We start from the raw sequence: 19,923 nt of genomic DNA on the forward strand, positions 1-19,923 counted from the left end.
TTTCCACTCTGCAACTTCTGTTAGAACTACCTTGCTCAAAGCAGCATCAGTGTGGAAGATGGAATTTGCACTCCTGGTTTGATATACACACTGTGGTATATGGTATGTTCTCACAATAAAGAGAAATCTCCTAGGAAACTCCCCTCATTGTTACAGTCAACCTTGAGAAAAAACTCTTCTTTTGGACTCTGGAGAGAGTCTGGTATTTCAGTACCTTTCTTCTTGGTCAACATGTTGGTGTAAGGAGCAGACTGTCTCTTATACTAGATGATTCTATTTTTTCACCTTTCAACCTTCGAATTCTTCTGATCCTAGTTACCCCACACTGAAGAAGCTTGCTGGGAGAAGACCAGATGTTCCCATTTATGTCGGAAACACGGAAAGACCTGTCTTTTGGAATCTGAAGCAGAGTGGTGTCCAGTTGACTAATATCAATGTAGTGCCATTTGGAATATGGCAGCAGGTCAGATATCTGTGTTCTTTCCATACTTTTCAGTTATGCTTTCTGGGGTAAATTTTAGGCGAGGTAGTCGCTTTAAACACTAAGGAAACAATGGCCTACTTTTTCTGTACATAGTACTGTGTAAATACCTAGCACTGTATAAATCTCTGTTTAAGCTAAAATAAAAGGTGGCTTTTCTCTCCATTTATCAATGGTATGATTCTACTGGATAATAAATCCAGTTCTGAATAAAAGGGATTTCTTTCCAGAAGAGATGACAATTTCTTCAAATATTGAATTAAAAGCCAAACTGACATAAACTGTTGTTGGTTTTATTGTTAAAATTCCAGGTAGACAAAAATCTTCGGTTCATGATCTTGATGGATGGTGTTCATCCTGAGATGGACACTTGCATTATTGTGGAATACAAAGGTATTTTCTTATTCTCATTAACAGTGAAAAATGAAAAATATTCTTGGTAAGAAGGATAATAAGAGCTTATCCAAAATTTCATCCTATGTTCATCTTGTTCTTCCATCTTCATTTTCCATAGAATATAATATATTCTATCCCTGTCTTAGGAAAAGGGGCTCTCATTCAGATAATCTTACAGAGAACAGATTAACAGTAATGTGCTCGATGTAGTGACAGGCGCAAAGATTCTTTTTCATAAGGCAACAGATATTCTATATTTCACCTATAGTACCTTATTCAAAACTGCCTTTATTGAATAAGTGTTTTACTTTCATCTTGAAATACTATGATGTAACGTAATCATACACTTCTGCCTTTCATGTGAGAAGATGGCTTTACGCCAGCGATCATTGAATAGAATTTCCAAGGGGTTGAGAGATTTGTGTTGATTCCGTTACTCTTTCCCCTGCATCCTTTGGGCTCAACATCTGAAGACAGCCGGCCGAGGAAAGTAGTCTATCTACGATCTGGAGTGGAATCAAGCTAACTCTCCTCACCCAGAACCCACCAATCAGACAGGATGAGTTTATTCACTTGAAAGTTCAAAATGTGCCATTGAAGAGTTTAGATTTTGAAATCTTACTCTCTCTTTTCCTTGGACATAAGCAACTCTTCTGTAATTGAATGAGTCAGATTATACAGACTTACATGGAAGAGTTTGTTGACTGGGGATTTCAAACTGTGGTTTTCAAGATTTCACCTTGAGTATTGATGCCACTTTATTTTTCCACAGGTCATAAAATACTCAATACAGTGGATTGCACCAGACCCAATGGGGGAAGGCTGCCTATGAAAGTTGATCTAATGATGAGTGATTTTGCCGGAGGGGCATCAGGCTTTCCGATGACTTTCAGTGGTGGAAAATTTACTGGTAATACTTTATATCAAAGTGATGCCAAGGAGCATGCATGGCACTTTGCTAAATGCTGTGCGAATCAATACAAAAGTAATTAAGACATGATACTTCCCCACAAGAAGCTTACAATCTTATTGGGAAACCAGACTTGCAAATCACAGATATACAAGCTGAAGTTTCCAGCTCAGAATATGCTGATGGAGCGTGAAGGAAACACTAAGGAGATTAGGGAGCATCTCAGGAAAAGTCAAGAAAAAGAATCATTTGGATCAATTTGATTCCTGATGTAGACTGTAGAGCAGAACAGGAAGAGTCTGACATTGGTAATCCAGGCTTAAATGCTCTTGGTATGTGGTTCAGAATAGGGTGTGGGCAACTCGAGGTGGGCACATCCCCTTGGACTTGTGGAATGCCCATACAGGGGAGGGATGAGGCAAAGGCAGCCCCTCTAAAATATGGGGTTTCTGGGGGCCGGGGAGATAGTGGTCAAAGAGTACAAACTTCTAGTTATAAGATGCATAAGTTCTGGGGATGTAACGTACAGCATGATGACTATAGTTAACAATACTTAAAATACTTAAAAGTTGCTAAGAGGGTAGATCTTACATGTTCTCATCACACACACAAAATGGTAATATGTGAGGTGATGGAGGTTAACCAACCTTATCGTGGTAATCATTTAGCCATACATGCATGTAATGAACCCATCCTGGTGTATACCCTAAACTTATGTAATATTATATATCAGTTATATCTCAAGCTTGAAAAAAATGTGGGGTCCAAGGCAGAAGCTCTTCTGCTCTGGGTCTAAGGGTGGTGCTAGGGTTGGGTTGGGGGAGGGTGTGTAAGTGGTATATTTTGTTCCTACTTTCGCTCATTATGTAAGCATTGCTAGCATTGTAAGTTCTCAATATATGTCCACTTAATAAATTAATATTTTCTGTAAGCGATCTCTGTTTAGCAATGTGGCAAAAATGCCCTACTTGCAGTATGAGGAAAGCCTGTCCAGTTCCTTCCTTTCTTCTCTTAGTCTGTGGTCATTGCCTCCCAGAATGAGTCACCAGTGAGAGATAGAGGGGAGGTGCTGTCTTTACGGGGTTAACAGTGTGACTGGGGAGGTGACATATACCTACTAAAGGGTAGCTAGCATAAATCTGTTCTTATGTGAGTGTGTGTGTGTGTGTGTGTGTGTGCGTGCGTGCGTGTGCGCGAGCACCCGCACATACATTTAAAAAGGTCTAGAGTATACCAAAATGTTAATAGTGGTTATGTCTACATTATGGATAACTTATTTTCTGTATCCTTGTCTGTGTTTATCAGATTTTCATAGCAGTAACAGTAAGAGCAGTTCCCTGACGTGGTACCCCACATGCTCTGGGCCCTGCCTAATTTCAACTTCCTTTACTGCCTGTATCCCCATTGCTTGACAAGTGTCAGCCCATACTGGCCCGCTTTTTGTTCCTCAGACCCAATACACCAAGTCCATCTGTGCCCTGGACCTTTATATGTGCTGTTTCTGCTGCCTGGAGTGCTATTGCTTTTGACCTCCACGTGGTCGGCAACTTCTGTGTCTCTGTCTGTGTTCTATGATTCCAATGTCATCTTCACTAACCACCCTAATACGCCCCTCCACCCCACACCTCATCACCCCAGCCACTCTCCATCCCATGGCCCTGTTTTACTTTCTTCCTAGCTTATTACTCTTTGAAATGAACTTATTTCCTTATTCCTTATTTGCTTCTTTCACTAGAATGAATGCTCCTTAAGAGCAGGGACCTGCTTTATCTTGTTCACCACTGTTTTCTCAGTGCCTAGAACTACGTCTGGCACATAGTAGGTGCTCAATAAATATCAATCAAATGAATGAACGAGCAAACGAACAAATGAACAACCTGTGAGGTAGGCAACATGATTCTATTTTACAGAGGAGAAAACGGACTTAAAGAATTTAAGTGGTGGAGCTGCATTTTGATCCTAAGTCTTAACTGACTCCGACATCCACGCCCTTGACCACTGTGCATCACCTGGGTGTAATGAACGTGCTTTGCTTTTATAATCCATGCAAATAGCAAAGCCATTTCCATGTTAGTAGAGAGTTAAGCATTACAAGAATTACAGTGTCCTTAAAATGTGCATGCATGCAAGATACAACTACACATGCCACCCTGTTTATTTAGCTAGGGTCCAAATGAATTGCCATTAACAAGGAGAGGGTTCAGTGTCTCTGGCTGGTTTGGAAACATTTTCCTAGTAACCAACTGAAATTTGCAAAATAAAGCCACTAATGATAAGGAGCTTTGCTCTCTGTCTGCATTAGTCAGCTGTCAATTTTTATCTCCTGAAAGCCTTCTAATCTACTAGAACTCTTGTTTTTCTGTGATTTCTGAACAGAGGAAATTCTAATCCAAACCCTGTTATTCCAGAGGAATGGAAAGCCCAATTCATTAAAACAGAAAGGAAGAAACTCCTGAACTACAAGGCTCGGCTGGTGAAGGAACTACAACCCCGAATTTATTGCCCTTTTGCTGGGTATTTTGTGGAATCTCACCCATCAGACAAGTATGGCTGGATATTTTGCATAACATATTTACACACGAGTTAATGTATGCTGGGATGAATGATTTAGCTATGAATACAACATGAAATGAGAAAATAATTAGTAGGAGTCTGGAGCTTATTTAACAAGCTACCTGGGAACAGAGAGCCATGCTTGACAGCTAGAGTTAATTCAGAGAGATTTTGTCCAAAAGGATCCTGGAAAGAATGAAGGCAACTGATATGTATTCAGTATACACTAGGAATTGAACTGGGGCTTTTAATCATTTAGTCTTCCAATGACACTGTAAGGTGGGTGTTATTATACCTGTTTAAGTTAGGGAATCTGAAACTCAGAGGCTAAGGGACTTGCTTGAAGTCACCCCACTGGAAACACTGGAGGTGAGAAATGAATCCTGGTATGCCTAGCTCTAAAGCTATTTTCTCTATACCACACCACCTCAGAATAGAGACTGTATCACCATCAAGTTATTTTCTCATTTTTGAGTATCTAAAAGGACTTCTCTTGCAGCAACATAACTTCTAGATCTTGTTTTTCAAGTGTAGTTTTGGAGGTCAATGAGTTTTCTTTGAGAATGTTTAAATGTTCAATTTTCATTTTAATGGTCAAATGAATGACAGTCTTAATACTGGGTATTGCACAAGATTTCATAAATGTGAATATTCACACTTATGGTTCTTTTTTGGTCACTTTGATACCAAGTCATCATTAAAGATTTAGCAGTTAACTTTTAATAATAAAATGTTTCTCAAACAGGAGAAATTTCAAATTTAAGAAACATTGTTTTTTTAGTTCAGCTTAACTACTGTTTTTAGATTGGATTGTCCTTCTTGGGACTTTACTACTGTCAGGTGCCTGAGCTGGGGAAGTGCTTTTCCTTTTCTCTCAAAACATGGACCCTGTGATCCAAAATTTCCTATGAATTACTAAAGCCAAGCTAAACATTTGCAAGATTGTTAGTGTTCTTTTGAGTAGACCTGTTAGGGCCGAACAATGAGAACACTTATCATTTATATTGCAATCACATTAACTATATAAATTAGTTTAGTATAAATAATATCATTTTGTTATTTAGTCCAAAAACAAGGCATGTCTTTTCATTTGTATAGGTTTTCTTTTCTGTCATTCAGCGGCATGTTAAAGTTTTCTTTATATAAGACTCACACACTTCTGGTTATGTTTATTCCTAGATATTTTCACTTTTTCTTTTGGCTGCTATTGCAAATGCAGTCTTTTCTATAATTATATTTCCTAAGTAGTAGTTGTTTTAATTGTTTGGAATAGTTTTCAGCTGATTCTCTTTAAATCCTCTGCAAATAGTGGTAGTGATAACCTCCTTTCATTATATGTCTGATTCATTGATGTTGTTTTATTGGATTATTTCAAGTAAAATATTCCTGACTTAGAATGTTTATGCTCACTTAACTATGAAGGATGGAAGATGGAGTAGGTACAGTGAAATTAATGGAGGTAGACAGCAAATGAAGGACTTAGTGAACCAGGGAAGGGTTGTCTGTGTCAAGTGACAATGATACAGAACCAGGGGAATGAGCTACTCCAATATTACTAGAAGTTGATGGCCCTGGAAAACTTCCCTTCAATTTCCCCCAAACCCTTCAGATTTCTAAAGAAAATACTAGTTGTCAGTGAATAGGTGTGTCTCACCCTCAGTCTTGATCTAGAGCGAAGTGACAATCAGTTAATGCGCCAAAAATAAACTTCTCAGTGCCTACCAATGTAGACATGGCACAAAGGTTTCACTTAAACGCACTAAGATTCAGTGTAGTTAAGAACCAGTATGGTATAGACACCAAGCAATCAGAACAGATAACAGGTAGTGCTGGATCAGGTCCTGGAGGCTCTGCTCTCTCAAACTTTAATCCTTTAGTTGACTGAATTGAGAGAGAGCTAGGAGGCCCCAGGGGAGGGTCAGGTGCCTGGGACAGCAAAGAGGGCACTCAGGGAAGCAGCTTTGAACCAACTGGCATAGAACTATTTCAGTATTTTAGCAACTGCTATGCCTTCTGGCTGAACATCAGTCTGTCCTTAGAGCAATGGAAAAAGGAGCAGAGAAGAGATTCTGCTGCCATTTCCAGCTCTCACATCACACTATGTGGAAATGCCCAAGAACTAAGGGATTAGACTGTGGTGGTGTTTTGCATACCACACTGCTTTGGACAGTGGTGAGCATCTGTGAAAAGATATAAAGAGAAAGCATGTCTAAGGTAAATCCAGGAGATTTATCTGTTTGAGAAGGTGAAAACAGTGGGTTGTTCTATCACTTTCATGTTCTTAGTTATGGGTCACTCAGGTAAAAAGTACAAAATATTTGCCACATGACACTGTGGAGTATTAAAGTCAGGCCGTTGAGGAAGTATTATTGAACTTGAATTTTTAAAAAAAAACTCAGAGAATTTCCTAAATTGGCTTCATGTTAAATGTTCCATGTCAAAGCATGTAGTCTGAATGCAGATAAGTTAAGCATCCTTTGAGATGATCTTACGGTCTAAGGTTTAACTAGAGAAGAGGAACCTGGTAAGATAACGGACATTTGAAGTGACTTAATCTATTACCTAAAATGTGAGAAGGAAATAATTTTTTGCCTTGGACCCACAAAGGGTTCTCTGCCTGAGAGGTTAAAAATGGAATTGTACCCCAGACTCAGGTATATTAGAGAGGTAGAGAGATGGTCTGTATCTGTGGAAAAACAGAAATACAAGCAGAGAAAAGAATGCATTGTACATATGGAAAAATTCAAGTAACTGGATTTCTAGTCATAAACCATGGAGACTAGAAGGTAGTAAGATAGTATTTTTAAATTGCTTAAAGAAAAGAATGGTCAACATAGACTCTATATCCAGTGAAAATACCCTTCAGGGATGAGGGTAAAATAAAAACATTCCTAGATGAAGGAAAACTAAGGCAATTCATTATAAGAAGACCTACTTTAAAAGAAATGCTAAAGAAAGTTATTTAGATAAAAGGGAAATGACACTAGAGGGAAACTTCTGGAGGGACCACACTACCCAATTGTAAGACTTGCTATAAAGCTCCAGTAATCAAGACAGCATATTGATGAAGGGATAAACACATAGATTAATGGAATAGAGTCCAAAAACAGAGCCACCCAGTTATAGCCATTTGATTTTTGACAAAGGTACAAAAACAATTCAGTGGAGAAAAGACAGTCTTTTCAATAAGTGTTATTGACTATTGAGCAATTAATTGGACATTCATATGCAAAAAATGAACCTCAATATAGTAGACCCTGCACTGTCTACCAAAAAATAAGTCAAAATGGGTCATAGATTGAAATGTAAATGTAAAACTATGAAATTTTTAGAGGAAAATATAGGAGAAAATCTTCATGACCTTGGGTTAAGCAAAGACTTCTTAGATAGGACACCAAAAACACAATCCATAAGTGAAAATTTTAATAAATTAGGCTTTATCAAAATTAAAATTTTTGCTCTGTGAAAGACACTGCTAAGAGAATAAAATGTTAAACTACAGACCATGAGAAAAATTTGCAAATCATATATCTGATTAACAATTTGTATCTAGAATATATAATGAACTTTCAAAAATCAGTGTAAGGAAACAAAGAACTCAATAATAAATGGGCAAAACATTTTGAACAGATACTCCACCAAAGAAGATATATTGATGCAAATGAGCATAAGAAATGACGTGCCTATGGGGCTTCCCTGGTGGCGCAGTGGTTGAGATTCCGCCTGCCAATGCAGGGGACACGGATTCGTGCCCCGGTCCGGGAGGATCCCACATGCCGCGGAGCGGCTGGGCCCGTGAGCCGTAGCCACCGAGCCTGTGCGTCCGGAGCCTGTTGCTCCGCAAGGGGAGAGGCCACAACAGTGAGAGGCCCGCGTATAGGGGGGAAAAAAAAAAAAGAAATGACGTGCCCATATCACTAGTCATTAGAGAATGCAGATTAAAACCACAATGAAATAAGAATTAAAGTTAATAAAATTTTGAAAGATTAACACTATCCAGTTATGGCAAAGATACAGAGCAATAGGACCTCTCAGACATTGCTGTTGAGAATTCAAAATGATACAGCTATCTGGAAAGCAGTATGGCTGTTGCTTTAAATATACATTTATCACACGACCCAGAAATTCCATTCATGGGTATTTACCCTAGAGAAACTAAACTTTTATTCACACAAAACTATACACAAATATTGATTCTAGTCATAATTACCACATTAACTCAAATGTCCTTCAGCAGGTGAATGGATAAACAAACCGTGGTATATCCACACCATGGAATACAATAGAAAATAAATAACTTGATATACACACAACCTGGTTGAATCTCAAAGGTATCGTGCTAAGTGAAAGAAGTCAGTCTCAAAAGATTATATATTGTGATTCCACTTATATGACATTCTGAGAAAGGCAAAACTATTGGGATGGAGAAAAAAGTCAGTGGTTGCCAGAGGTTAGGCAGAGGGGAAGGGAGGGTTTGACTAAAAAGGGCCAACATGGGGGAGTTTTGAGAGAACAGAATATAGAGCAGAGAGAAGTGCTCTGTATCCTGATTTTAGTAGAAGCACAAATCTATACATGTGTTAAAATTCATAGAGCTGTTCACCAAAAAAAATCCAAAAATTGGATCTAAGTAAATCTTAAAAATTAAAAAAACAACAACAAAAAAGCTAACAGTTATTCTTAACACCTCAGGCATGTTAATTAAAGCTACATATTTATTTAGGTCATATTTGTGATACAACAAATATATATATGCACATCTTATATAATACACAACCCCTTGAAGAAACCAAAATATACAATTAATCCATTTGGTAGTGTTTGAAGCATAGTTTTATTATTTTAAATGTTAAAGTCTTTTAGATGTTTTAATTTTGCTTTTATAAGATTCTGTCAATTGTATAGAGCATCTATTTGATCACAAAGTGACTCAGCCCCTAACATTAATAGTGTTTTAATGAGCAAGTACCAATACCATCTGCTTCATTGCTGATCACTTACTTTATGATCAGTGCCTGGAACATTTTGTGAACAAAGGTCAGGGACTGCCCACATGCAGACAGAATGCATATGTCTTTCTACTCTGAGAGTACACTTACCTGTAAATTTGTTGGATAGTAAAGAAACTGATAGACTTATCAGTCCTTGAGATAAGTTTTTATGACAAAATCCTGTAAGTACTGGCCATAATTTCTCATCCATTGAGGCAGCAGAGTACAGTAGGGGAAATAGTGTACATGGAATTTAGGGTCTTTCCGACTACCACTTATTAGGACCAATTTTTTTGACTTCTCTGGGCTTCATGTGACTCATCATTAAAACCTGACTCTTTTCACTGTGAAATTCTTCTTTGTCCTCTGATGACATATCTATATGTGTCTAGTCACTTAATGTGTCCTTTTGCTGATATGTTTCCTTCTTTATTACCTTCTTGTTGATATTACTTAGCTGTCTCTCATCTTCCAAATATTTCCAGAAAGATTGGCCTAAAGTTAAAATATAATTTATTTTGATCAGTCCTGTTCATCATTCATTCATTCATTTATTGAGCAGCATGTGCTAGGTGCTGGAGAACTAGAGATGAAATGACTGTCTTCAGAGTTGGAAGAGAAAAACAATAGTAATACAGAATGATAAATGTTATGGTACATGTATGTTCTGGAGGCAATGGGATACAGATGGGAGTCGGAAAATGACTACTGGATGAGACTATGAAGCAAAGTTTTGAAATTTGAGTAGACACCCACCAGCAAAGATGGAAAGATGCTGAGATGAGAGTTTGCAGTTCAGTGTAGGGGACTGAGGTGGGTGTATTAGGGGGTGGGGCAGTGGGAACCAGACAGTGAACACCACTGTGTGGGACTCCACATGGCTTGGGTTTTATCCTTAAGAATGAGGAACCTGGTAAAGGAGTCTAACAAGGAACAGAGACATGATCAGATGTGCACTGGAGAGGTTAGGTTGTATGTCTGCATGGTGGGAAGGGAGACAGGAATGTCGATCCTGGAGTACAGTTTGAAAATCATTACAGTAATCTCGGAAGGACTGATGAATGACAGTGAGGATTGAGAATTCAGATTCTAGAAATATAAAGGAGGTTGAATTGCAAGAACTTGGAGACAAACTGGATATGATGGTTTCTTACTTAAGGACACTTGACCACTTAATGTGATGCTGCCACTTAAAGTAGTTGTAAGTCACAATTCTGTGTATTAGTAGTTGGCAGGTGTTACCCTCTGTACGCACAATACCCCTCAGAGGGCAGTGTCTGGGTATTACTTTTATTATTATTTTAGAGAGGCAGACAAAGAAGCATCAAGAAGTTAAAGACTTTTGTGAACGCCACACAATATGTTTTAGGAAGAGTAATCTGATAGCATCCCGGTTCGGAGGCAGAGAGATCAGTTGGTGAACCATTTTGAGACTAGAGGTAGTAGGATGTTGAGACAAAGAGGTGACACTGCTTCAAATTGAGGACTGCGCCAGTGGGAGGACATTCACATGTGTAGGAAGGGACAAGTTAGACATCTTTGGGTGGAGAGATATCTTTACTCATGTCTGCAAGATCATAAATAATGTAAGTCACCTTGGTGCTATAGAAATACAAATGCTTACATATGTTTTGTGTTTGTCTATCTGACTGAAAATATCTATCCAGTCTAGGTAACCCAGTTGTAGCTCAAGAAAGTAAAATTCCCTTTAACAGAAATGTCTGTCTATGTAACCCATGTCTGATGAAACGCAGTGACAAATCCTGGATCTCTCTTTTTCTGCTCCAGCATCACCACAATTACCTTCCCATATGTCATTAAAATTGATGATTTACAGCTTTTCCAGAAAGACTGTGGCTTGGAATTAAATTTGGGAGATACCCAGCGCTGATCAATAATAGCACAATTAGAAACTAGATCTCAGGAGGGACTGTGACTGAGGATGTGTGTGTTCTTTCGTAACAGGTGGATTTCAGTGGTTTTGAATGGAAAGCCTTTTTGGGGGGAGGGGGTTTATAAACAGCAAATTTATTTTTCAAACTTCTGGACACTGGAAAGTCCAAGATAAAGGCGCTGGCAGATTTGATATCTAGTGAGGGCCCACTTCCTTGTTCATAGATGCCTGTCTTTTTAAATGTAACCTCACATAATGGAAGGGGTTGGAAAGACTTAGCAGACTTTACTCCCAAAGTTGGGGAGAAGCTCCTCCTTGTGGCCTCCTGGGAAGGATAAGCCCTGCTTTGGCGGTGGAGAGCTCGGTGGACACTGCCGACCTGGGGCAAGTCACCTGACCCCTCTGATCCTTAGTCTCTTTCTCTATAAAACAAGAGTAATAATGGCAGGTATCTCAGTGGGTTGTGAAGATAAAATCAATTAGTTCATGTTAAACGCTTAGTATATACCTGCCAAGTAATATTTAATCATCTATATATTTCATTAATATTAAATATAAGAAAATGAATCACTATGCTATAAACTGAAACTAACTACTGTAAATAACTATACTTCAATTTAAAAAAACTGGAAACAAATTAAATACAAGATTGTGTTATTCCTACCTCTTTATAGTAGTCTTGCTACATCTAACTTCAATTCCAATCACTATGTGATTATACTAAAAAACAAAGTATAAATAATAGCTGTTCCCTAATTAGGGACATTAGCCCAAATATAGTCTTTATTTTTCCTGGGATAAGTGCAGGGGGATTGGGAAGTAGGAATGCAGAGGAAGCAAACAAACAAAAATTCTGTCATTGTTCTAATCAAAATTTCATCTGAGAATAAACTTTCTTACATGGGAATTTTCTTATTTCTCAGGTATATTAAGGAAACAAACATCAAAAATGACCCAAATGAACTCAACAACCTTATCAAGAAAAATTCTGATGTGTTAACATGGACCCCACGACCTGGAGCCACTCTTGATCTGGGTAGGATGCTAAAGGATCCAACAGACAGGTTTGGCTTAAATGCTTTTTTTTTTTTTTTTTCTGCGGTACGCGGGCCTCTCATTGTTGTGGCCTCTCCCGTTGCGGAGCACAGGCTCAGGATGCGCAGGCTCAGCGGCCATGGCTCACGGGCCCAGCCGCTCCACAGCATGTGGGATCTTCCCGGACCGGGGCACGAACCCGTGTCCCCTGCATCGGCAGGCGGACTCTCAACCACTGCGCCACCAGGGAAGCCGGGCTTAAACACTTAAAGAGAAAAAAATGATTCAGGGATTTTTTCAATTTTATGAGAAAATAAGGGACATACCTGTGGTCTCTTGGTAGGTCCCTATTTGTCAGAATATTAAGTTTTTATTGAGTAGCATCCTGAGCTTGTCATGCATTAAGATCCACACATCACTTTTTAAAATGGAAGTCTTACTGTTTAAAGAAAATAAACTATTAAATAAGTATCTTTCAAATCTAGGGGAAAAAAGGTTGAGTTTTTTCTCAGTCCTATATAATAATTTTCTCATCCTATGTAATAATTACTCAAATGTTTTCCTCGTCTCAGAGCCTTACTTGAAAACAAAGAGCGAGGAAGTTTTTTCTATGAAGGACAATTGATGCAGCTCAAAAATAAGTTGTCTGAAGTAACAAGCAATAAGCATGAGAATTAGTTTTCATATCAGTATAAACATTACCCAACTGCTAATTCCACAGACAGTACCTTTGAACAAGTAGCAGTGCACTGGGAGTGCAATTCAGGAAAAGTTACTATTGATGTCACAGACCTATATTTTTACATATACTTGTCTTGAGCCAAATGGAACTGTTAGTTCCTCACCCTTCTTTAGAAATGGACTGAACGTGTTGGAGAGCTGGGCACACAGTTGCCAACAGCACACCCCTCTCCTGGCCTTACCTTTGCAAAGTTGGTGTGAATGGCGCAGCCAGCTGATTATGCCCTTTTGCTAACTTCCCATATCCAACTAGTTACCAAATCTGGTCAATTCTTCATAAATCCCTCACAGATCCACCACTCGTCACCAGCCTCTTCCGTCGTGACCTTAATTCGGCCTCTCACAATTTTTTTTCACCTAGATTCAAGCAGCGGCCCTTGACTTGCCTCTGTGCCTCCACCCTGCTCTCCTCTGATCTATCCTCCATGCCAGCCTTTTTCAATCTGCTGGCCACAATCCACTGGTGGGTTGTAAAATCAATGGCATTGATCATGACCAGCATTTAAAAAAATGAAATAGAATAAAATAGAATAGACCTGAGTACCTTGCCTGAGTACATATAACAAGGAGTAGTGTTATTTCAGGAGACTTTGTTTCACAGGTACGCTTGGTATGTGGACCCCCAGGGTCCTCAAGTAAAATATAATTTTTACTGGGATCATAAGCAAGGAAAGCCTCCACTCTGCATTGTTGCGGAAGAAACCTTTTTTAAATGCAAAACTCTCCTGTTCCTTTCCCTGCTTAAAATTCCTTAGGATCTCCCCAGTACCTCTAGGATAAAAGCAGTTTGTATTCTCTAGATCAAGGGTGAGAGAAGTTTTAAATTATTTCAGGTTTTAGCAGAACATTCAAGAGTCTGGCATTTGGCACTGGCAGAATTCTCCATCATCTCTCTCCAATTCCCCAGATGTATCCTATGGTAATAATCCTCAAACTTGAATGAACATCAGAATAACTTGAATCACTTGGATAAATGCAGCTCCCTGGCTCGACCCCCTGAGATTCTGATTCAGTAGATCTGAGGCAGAGCCTGGGAATCTGCATTTGTATCATTGTGTCACACCAAAGCATTCTGGGTAACAAGAGAGTCGATATTGTTGGATTCTCAGTAGTAAGACAGAGTGTAAGGACACAGGGAGGCTAAGTGCTTAACTCTGCCTTGTGAGGGGAAGAGAGGCCAGGAGAGAACAGGAAATGTGGTCAAGGACAGCTCAGTCTGAAGTCTTAGGCGTTTGAGCTATGTCTTAGAGATCAGGAGGTAGGTTATAATTAAGAGAGACAGATGGAGATTCCGCTCAGAGGGACTGACACGTGCTGGAGAAGGGAGGTGTAAATAGTGTCATGAGTTTGGTGAGTGCAGATACTTTTAAGTGAATAGACCTATGCCATTCATTCGGAAATGATTTATTGAGCTCCTTCTGTATACCTGGCATCATACTAGGTACAAGGAAACAGCTGTGAAGAGGTCCTTCCCTCATGAATCCAACCATCCACCTGACTGTAGGGTTGGTAAGTGAAGGTGGAAGAGAAGGATGAGACGGGAATGCCCTGTCGGGCCAGGGTCGGAAAGGACTTGTGAGACAGTCCACAGAACTTGCCTGTGAGTAAGGAGAGCTTGAGAAAGTTATAGAGCAAAGAAGGAACATTACTGCGTTGTGTTTTAGAAAAACTATTTTACTTTTTGGAAGACCATGTCCTGGGGAAGAGGCCACAGTGGGGGAAGAACTAGAGTCAGGGAGGCCAGCTGGAAGACTGAGGCTTTATCCAGGAAGAGATTAGTGAAGCTGTAAACTGAGATGGGGGGGAGGAGTTGGAGAAGCAGATTTGACATTCATTTAGAAGTTAGAAACTTTAGGTTTTGATAAGTAATTTATTATTGAAACCAGTGCCTCTCTAGCTTTGGGCAAATAATGGACTAAAAGTGTTGTTTTGGTAAGTGGGACATAGTTACCAAATCGCTACTAGCCAGGTGCCCATTTCCCTCCTCATCTTTCCCTTATCCAGATCACATCCTATTCTATTGCCAGGATTCAATATTCCATGTTCCATGCAATGATCCATCTTCACACTGGATGGACAGCTCTAGGAATGTCAGAGAACTCTCTCATCCATATTGCTGACTGGGCTTACATACAGAATTGCCCATCTGTCTGAGAGCTGTGGTTTGATTAGTATAGTGAGAGGACCATATATTAGAGACACAGAATTCCACGTATATCTCAAAGATAGGCTAAAGTCATTCCTATGTTCAGCAGCTATTTATGGGGCCCCTTCTATGTGCCACTCATGGTTGCTACTCTCATCAAACTTATATTCTAGTGGAGGTGGGGGGCAGGGCAGGAGTGAGCAGACTTCCACAAAATCAGTATGGCCACTTATATTCAACATTTCCATAATTTAGTTATTTGAGCCAAAAGGGTCCGCATCAGTGGGTTTCCAATTTTTGTTTCCCCGACATGGACTTTTATCTTTAAATGTATTCTGACTTGGAGAGCCATCACGCTAAACAATTAACAGGAGCTGTTCTGGTTTAGGCTGGGGTGGGGCCCTACCCCTCAGTGTTCCCCGAGGCACTTCTGTGAGACGCCTTGGTATCATCTGAACAGTCTTAAGGCTGCTTGTCTGGTTGACTGTTGAAATTGAAGTGCTAATTTCTGCCTTCCTTATTTGTTGCTTTCTTCTTTCCTTGTTCTCTCACGTTTGTGTCTTTAAGCAAAAGCATCGTAGAGCCTCCAGAGGGGACTAAAATTTACAAGGATTCCTGGGACTTTGGACCATATTTGAGAATCTTGAATGCTGCTGTAGGAGATGTAATATTTCGTCACTCCTGCTGGATAAAAGAATACTTCACGTGGGCTGGATTTAAGGATTATAACCTGGTGGTCAGGGTATGCTATGAAGTATTATTTGTCTTTGCTGTCTTGTATTATCAAGTATTCCAATTTGTTTCTCAAAAAACATTTACTAAGCCCTACCATCTGCTTCACAGAAAATAGATCGGACAATGTGCTAAAACAATCCCTTGTTGAAAATGTAGGGAACGTTCTGAGGTCCAGCTCAGTTTCTCTCTCGGAGCACTTTTTCCTCCCGTCACCATGTGTTAGTTTTTGTTTTGTGGGTGTTTTGTTGTGTTGTGTTTGTAGCAGAAACAGGTACTTAAACTGTGGAACAGGCAAGTGGGCTCCACTGGAGAGGTGGTGTCGTGTAGCGGCAGAGAAGCAGGTAATTCTTATCTGCAGCTGTGGTGATGAATGAATTGCACAAACCATGAGGTCAGCTTAGAACTTAAATTAGCCCCAACATGTACGCACAGAGCTCACAAGCCCAAGTGGCTCACGTTATAAGCTGGTCACCAAAACTGAGGAGGTATCCAAAAACAAAATAAGTACCAACAGGCAGGGGGTGAAAGAGAAAGAGGAGGCCTGAAATGGGCTGGAAATCCCTGCAATACTTATATGTATCTTTTATCCCACTTACATATAGTGCCTGAATTTGTGCATGGGGAGCAAAGTTTAAGGAAAGCATCAGGAAATGGACAGCATTCATACCCTTAGAAACAAAAGACTGGTTACCCTCAGGGCGAGGGCTGTTCTCAAGTTTACCTTTCAACCCCAGAACATTAATACTGGGTACCAGGCAACACTTAGCATTCTCAAAATCAGTGAGTCCTAAAAACCTACCTGGGGGTCAGAGCCAGTCTATGACAAAGTTTTTGATGGTCAGTAATGAAACAAGTATGAGTATGCATGTGAGTGTGGTTGCAAAGATGTCAACTCTCTTTCCTTGGGATGAATTGTCATTATTCCAAGATTAGGTCCTTTCTATTTTTGAGGCATGAAAGCAGTCTTCCTTTAATGAAATAAAAGGATAGTAGATGTAAGAATTTTTTTTAAGTCCTCACTTAGCAAAATGAAATGTTGATGCCTACATTAGCTACCAAATATTTTTTAGAAAATTGTCTTTGAAACCCAAAGACCTGGGAAACATTGGTCTACATTATATTTTCAGTTGAGCAATTAGTATGAAAAAGAGAAAAACGTTTGGAATTTTCAGTGACACTCTTTATGTTTAGCTGCTATGTGATGGTGAGAAAAATTTCACATTTTATTTATTTTTTTAGCCTGCAAACATACAGTGGTATTTGATATCTCATTACTAATAGTGATTAAGATAATGATATCCTTCTCTGTAAATCTGATTGAAGCTATAGTGATATGAAGCTGTTTTGCTAGTGTAGAAGAGTAGGATTAGAATCCAGTTCAGGAAAGAAGAGAGAGGGAGAGAGGGGTGGGAGGAGGGGGGATAGAAGAGAGCACAGAGGAGAGACTCTTTATATTAACTCCACTTCACTGCTATCATTTAAGAGCATTTGGGTCTTGTACGTTCCAAGACTTTTTAAGGACCTTGACCACCAGATTGATATGCTTCTTCCCTTTACCGTGTTGTCATTTGCACAGATGATTGAGACAGATGAGGACTTCAGCCCTTTTCCTGGAGGATATGACTATTTGGTTGACTTTCTAGATTTATCCTTTCCAAAAGAGAGACCAAGCCGGGAACATCCGTATGAGGAAGTAAGCAGGAACACCAGTAGAAGTGCTCCTTCCTTCCTTCCTTCCTTCCACCTTTCCTTCCTTCCTAAATAAACTTTTTAGTTTGGAATAACCTTTAGATTTACAGAAAAGTTGCAAGGATAGTACAGAGAGTATTGTTAACATCTTACTTTACTGTGCTACATTTGTCACAACTAACACGTGGATACTGAAACGTTATTATTAACTAAACTCCATACTTGTTTCTTTTTGAGTTATTTGCAAAGATTGGCTTTTCTACCTGCTTCCTTCCAAACAGCTGACCCGCCTGCACTGTTACCAGACCTGCAAGCACTGATCTCTGCCTTCCTTGCCTTCTCTCCAGTGGTGTCTCCTTCCCCAAACAAACCCAATGGATGGCTCTCTAAAGAAAGTGAAGTCAGCATAAACCAACACATATTTTATTGAGCTCCAATTTTTAACAAATCCCTAACCCACGGCAGGCATGGTGTTAAGAGCCGGGGCTTTGGACACAACGTCAAGACTGGGATGGGTACCGCATCCCTACTGATGAGGATTACTGATTATGAGGCTTTGAGTCCCTGTCCGAGCCTTGGTGGTTTGTTTTTTTTTCCCTTCCATTGGGCTTCTTCCCACCTTATCAGTTTTTTTTTTATTGTAGTCAAATGACATAAAATATGTGAGCATACATTGTAATTTTAAATTCTATATAAATGCAAAAATCACTAAATAAATTAGGAGGGTGTATAGTCTGCCCTTAAGTGTATTACACATGCCATATAAATGTGTAATGCCTTAATTATAGAGGTTTAAATGTACCTTTATAAAATAGATGTATTCTTAAACTACATTTTAATAATTTGACTTGTATTTTTATGTTTAGTACTTGCTGTTGAAGAGAATCTTATGGTGAAACTTTAGTAAAACCAGTAATCCACTGCCTGCTTTATGGGTTTTAAAAAACTGGGTTTTCACATATAGGAAAACCCTACATAAAAAAACACCCATTTAAAGCAAAATGAATCTGCTAAATTTATTGCTTTATTTACGAAACACATACATAACACAGCTTCATAAATCTGAGGTCATTTAATACAACCGCCTCATGAAGCCATATTACTATACTCCCCATTCATGGATGAGGAAAATGCCATGCCGAGGGGTTGCATAACCTGCCCAAGGTCATACAGCTAGTGAATGCGTGGTGCAGGGCTTTGACCACAAGTGGTCTAGCTCCACAGTCTGTGTATTTAGCCACTGTCTTGCTTCTTAACTCTGAATTTACAAAACTTATAAATTAAGGTGTCTGTTGCCGTAAGGGAGATTTTTCTTTGGAATTTTTAAAATCACAACTTCATTAAAAATATTTCATTGAAAAAAAGTCACTTTTCCACAGCTTTTCATAATGCATCTGTTGGATAAAGCAGGCAACAGCTCTTGCAGATTTAATACACCATGGGGTAAACCATCATGCCTGCTGTGTATGTGGTGGTCCCCATTTTGACTCTCAGTGCTTTTGTCTCCCAGGATTTTAGTGAGATTTCTGTATGATGAGGTTCATATATAGCGGATATGCCTATACTTGGAAGAGCTCCTTCTCTTGCCACCTGGAGCCTTCTCATATTGCCTTTTTTTTGAAGGCGGGGGCCATTCATTGCCTTTTAAACTCATGAGTATATTTTCTATCACACCAACTCTCCATCTTTTTTTTTTTTTTGCCGTACCTGGGCCTCTCACTGTTGTGGCCTCTCCCATTGCAGAGCACAGGCTCCGGACGCGCAAGCCCAGCGGCCATGGCTCACGGGCCCAGCCGCTCCACGGCATGTGGGATCCTCCCGGACCGGGGCACGAACCCGTGTCCCCTGCATCGGCAGGCGGACTCTCAACCACTGCACCACCAGGGAAGCCCTCCATCTTGCCTAGATGCATGGCTCCTGTAGCTGTCCATCCTCCTGCTCCAATCTGGATGGGCTCCTCTCTAGGTCTGCTGCCAATCTGTCACCCTGTGACATCCCTTACCCACTTCCAGACCCCACCCATGTCTTCACCTCCTTTGCTTTCCTCCTTTGTGGGACTTTTTGCTTAAGTATCTGCGGAAGAAATGTTACACGGGAGCTAAACTTCAAGTACTTTCCTGTCTGATCTTGCACGATAGCTTGGCTGAACCCATTATGCTGGGTGGCAGTCACTTTCCATGGTTACCTGAAGGCATTGCTCTTTCGGCTTCTACTGTAGTTGCATGCAGTGTTGCTTACCCCAGGCTGACCTTTCTTCCATTGTAGGTGACTTTTAAGAATTTAGGGATTAATCTATATTTACCAAAAAAAAAAAAAAAAAAAAAAAAAAACCTTTTCAAGAAGCAGGCTTTA

General features: G+C 39.7%; 2 protein-coding genes across 2 annotated transcripts in view; one reads left to right on the top strand and one right to left on the bottom strand.

The window, feature by feature from the left end:
• LOC103073510 (tissue alpha-L-fucosidase-like) overlaps nucleotides 1–233 on the bottom strand; it is a 2,774-nt gene extending 2,541 nt beyond the window's left edge. The window contains 1 exon segment of the mRNA XM_082931071.1: nucleotides 215–233. Within this exon segment, the coding sequence (XP_082787197.1) occupies nucleotides 215–233 (19 nt within the window).
• The window catches only part of LOC103073783 (cytidine monophosphate-N-acetylneuraminic acid hydroxylase), a 95,883-nt gene that overhangs the window by 69,582 nt on the left and 6,378 nt on the right, over nucleotides 1–19,923 (top strand). Inside the window, exons 7-13 of the mRNA XM_007457016.1 lie at nucleotides 316–463; nucleotides 793–874; nucleotides 1,650–1,787; nucleotides 4,196–4,331; nucleotides 12,149–12,289; nucleotides 15,715–15,889; nucleotides 17,459–17,575. Of these exons, the coding sequence (XP_007457078.1) occupies nucleotides 316–463; nucleotides 793–874; nucleotides 1,650–1,787; nucleotides 4,196–4,331; nucleotides 12,149–12,289; nucleotides 15,715–15,889; nucleotides 17,459–17,575 (937 nt within the window). The remainder of the gene's footprint in view (nucleotides 1–315; nucleotides 464–792; nucleotides 875–1,649; nucleotides 1,788–4,195; nucleotides 4,332–12,148; nucleotides 12,290–15,714; nucleotides 15,890–17,458; nucleotides 17,576–19,923) is intronic.

This window comes from Lipotes vexillifer, unplaced genomic scaffold (assembly GCF_000442215.2).
Source record: "Lipotes vexillifer unplaced genomic scaffold, Lipotes_vexillifer_v1.1 scaffold1643, whole genome shotgun sequence".
Taxonomy (NCBI): domain Eukaryota; kingdom Metazoa; phylum Chordata; class Mammalia; order Artiodactyla; family Lipotidae; genus Lipotes; species Lipotes vexillifer.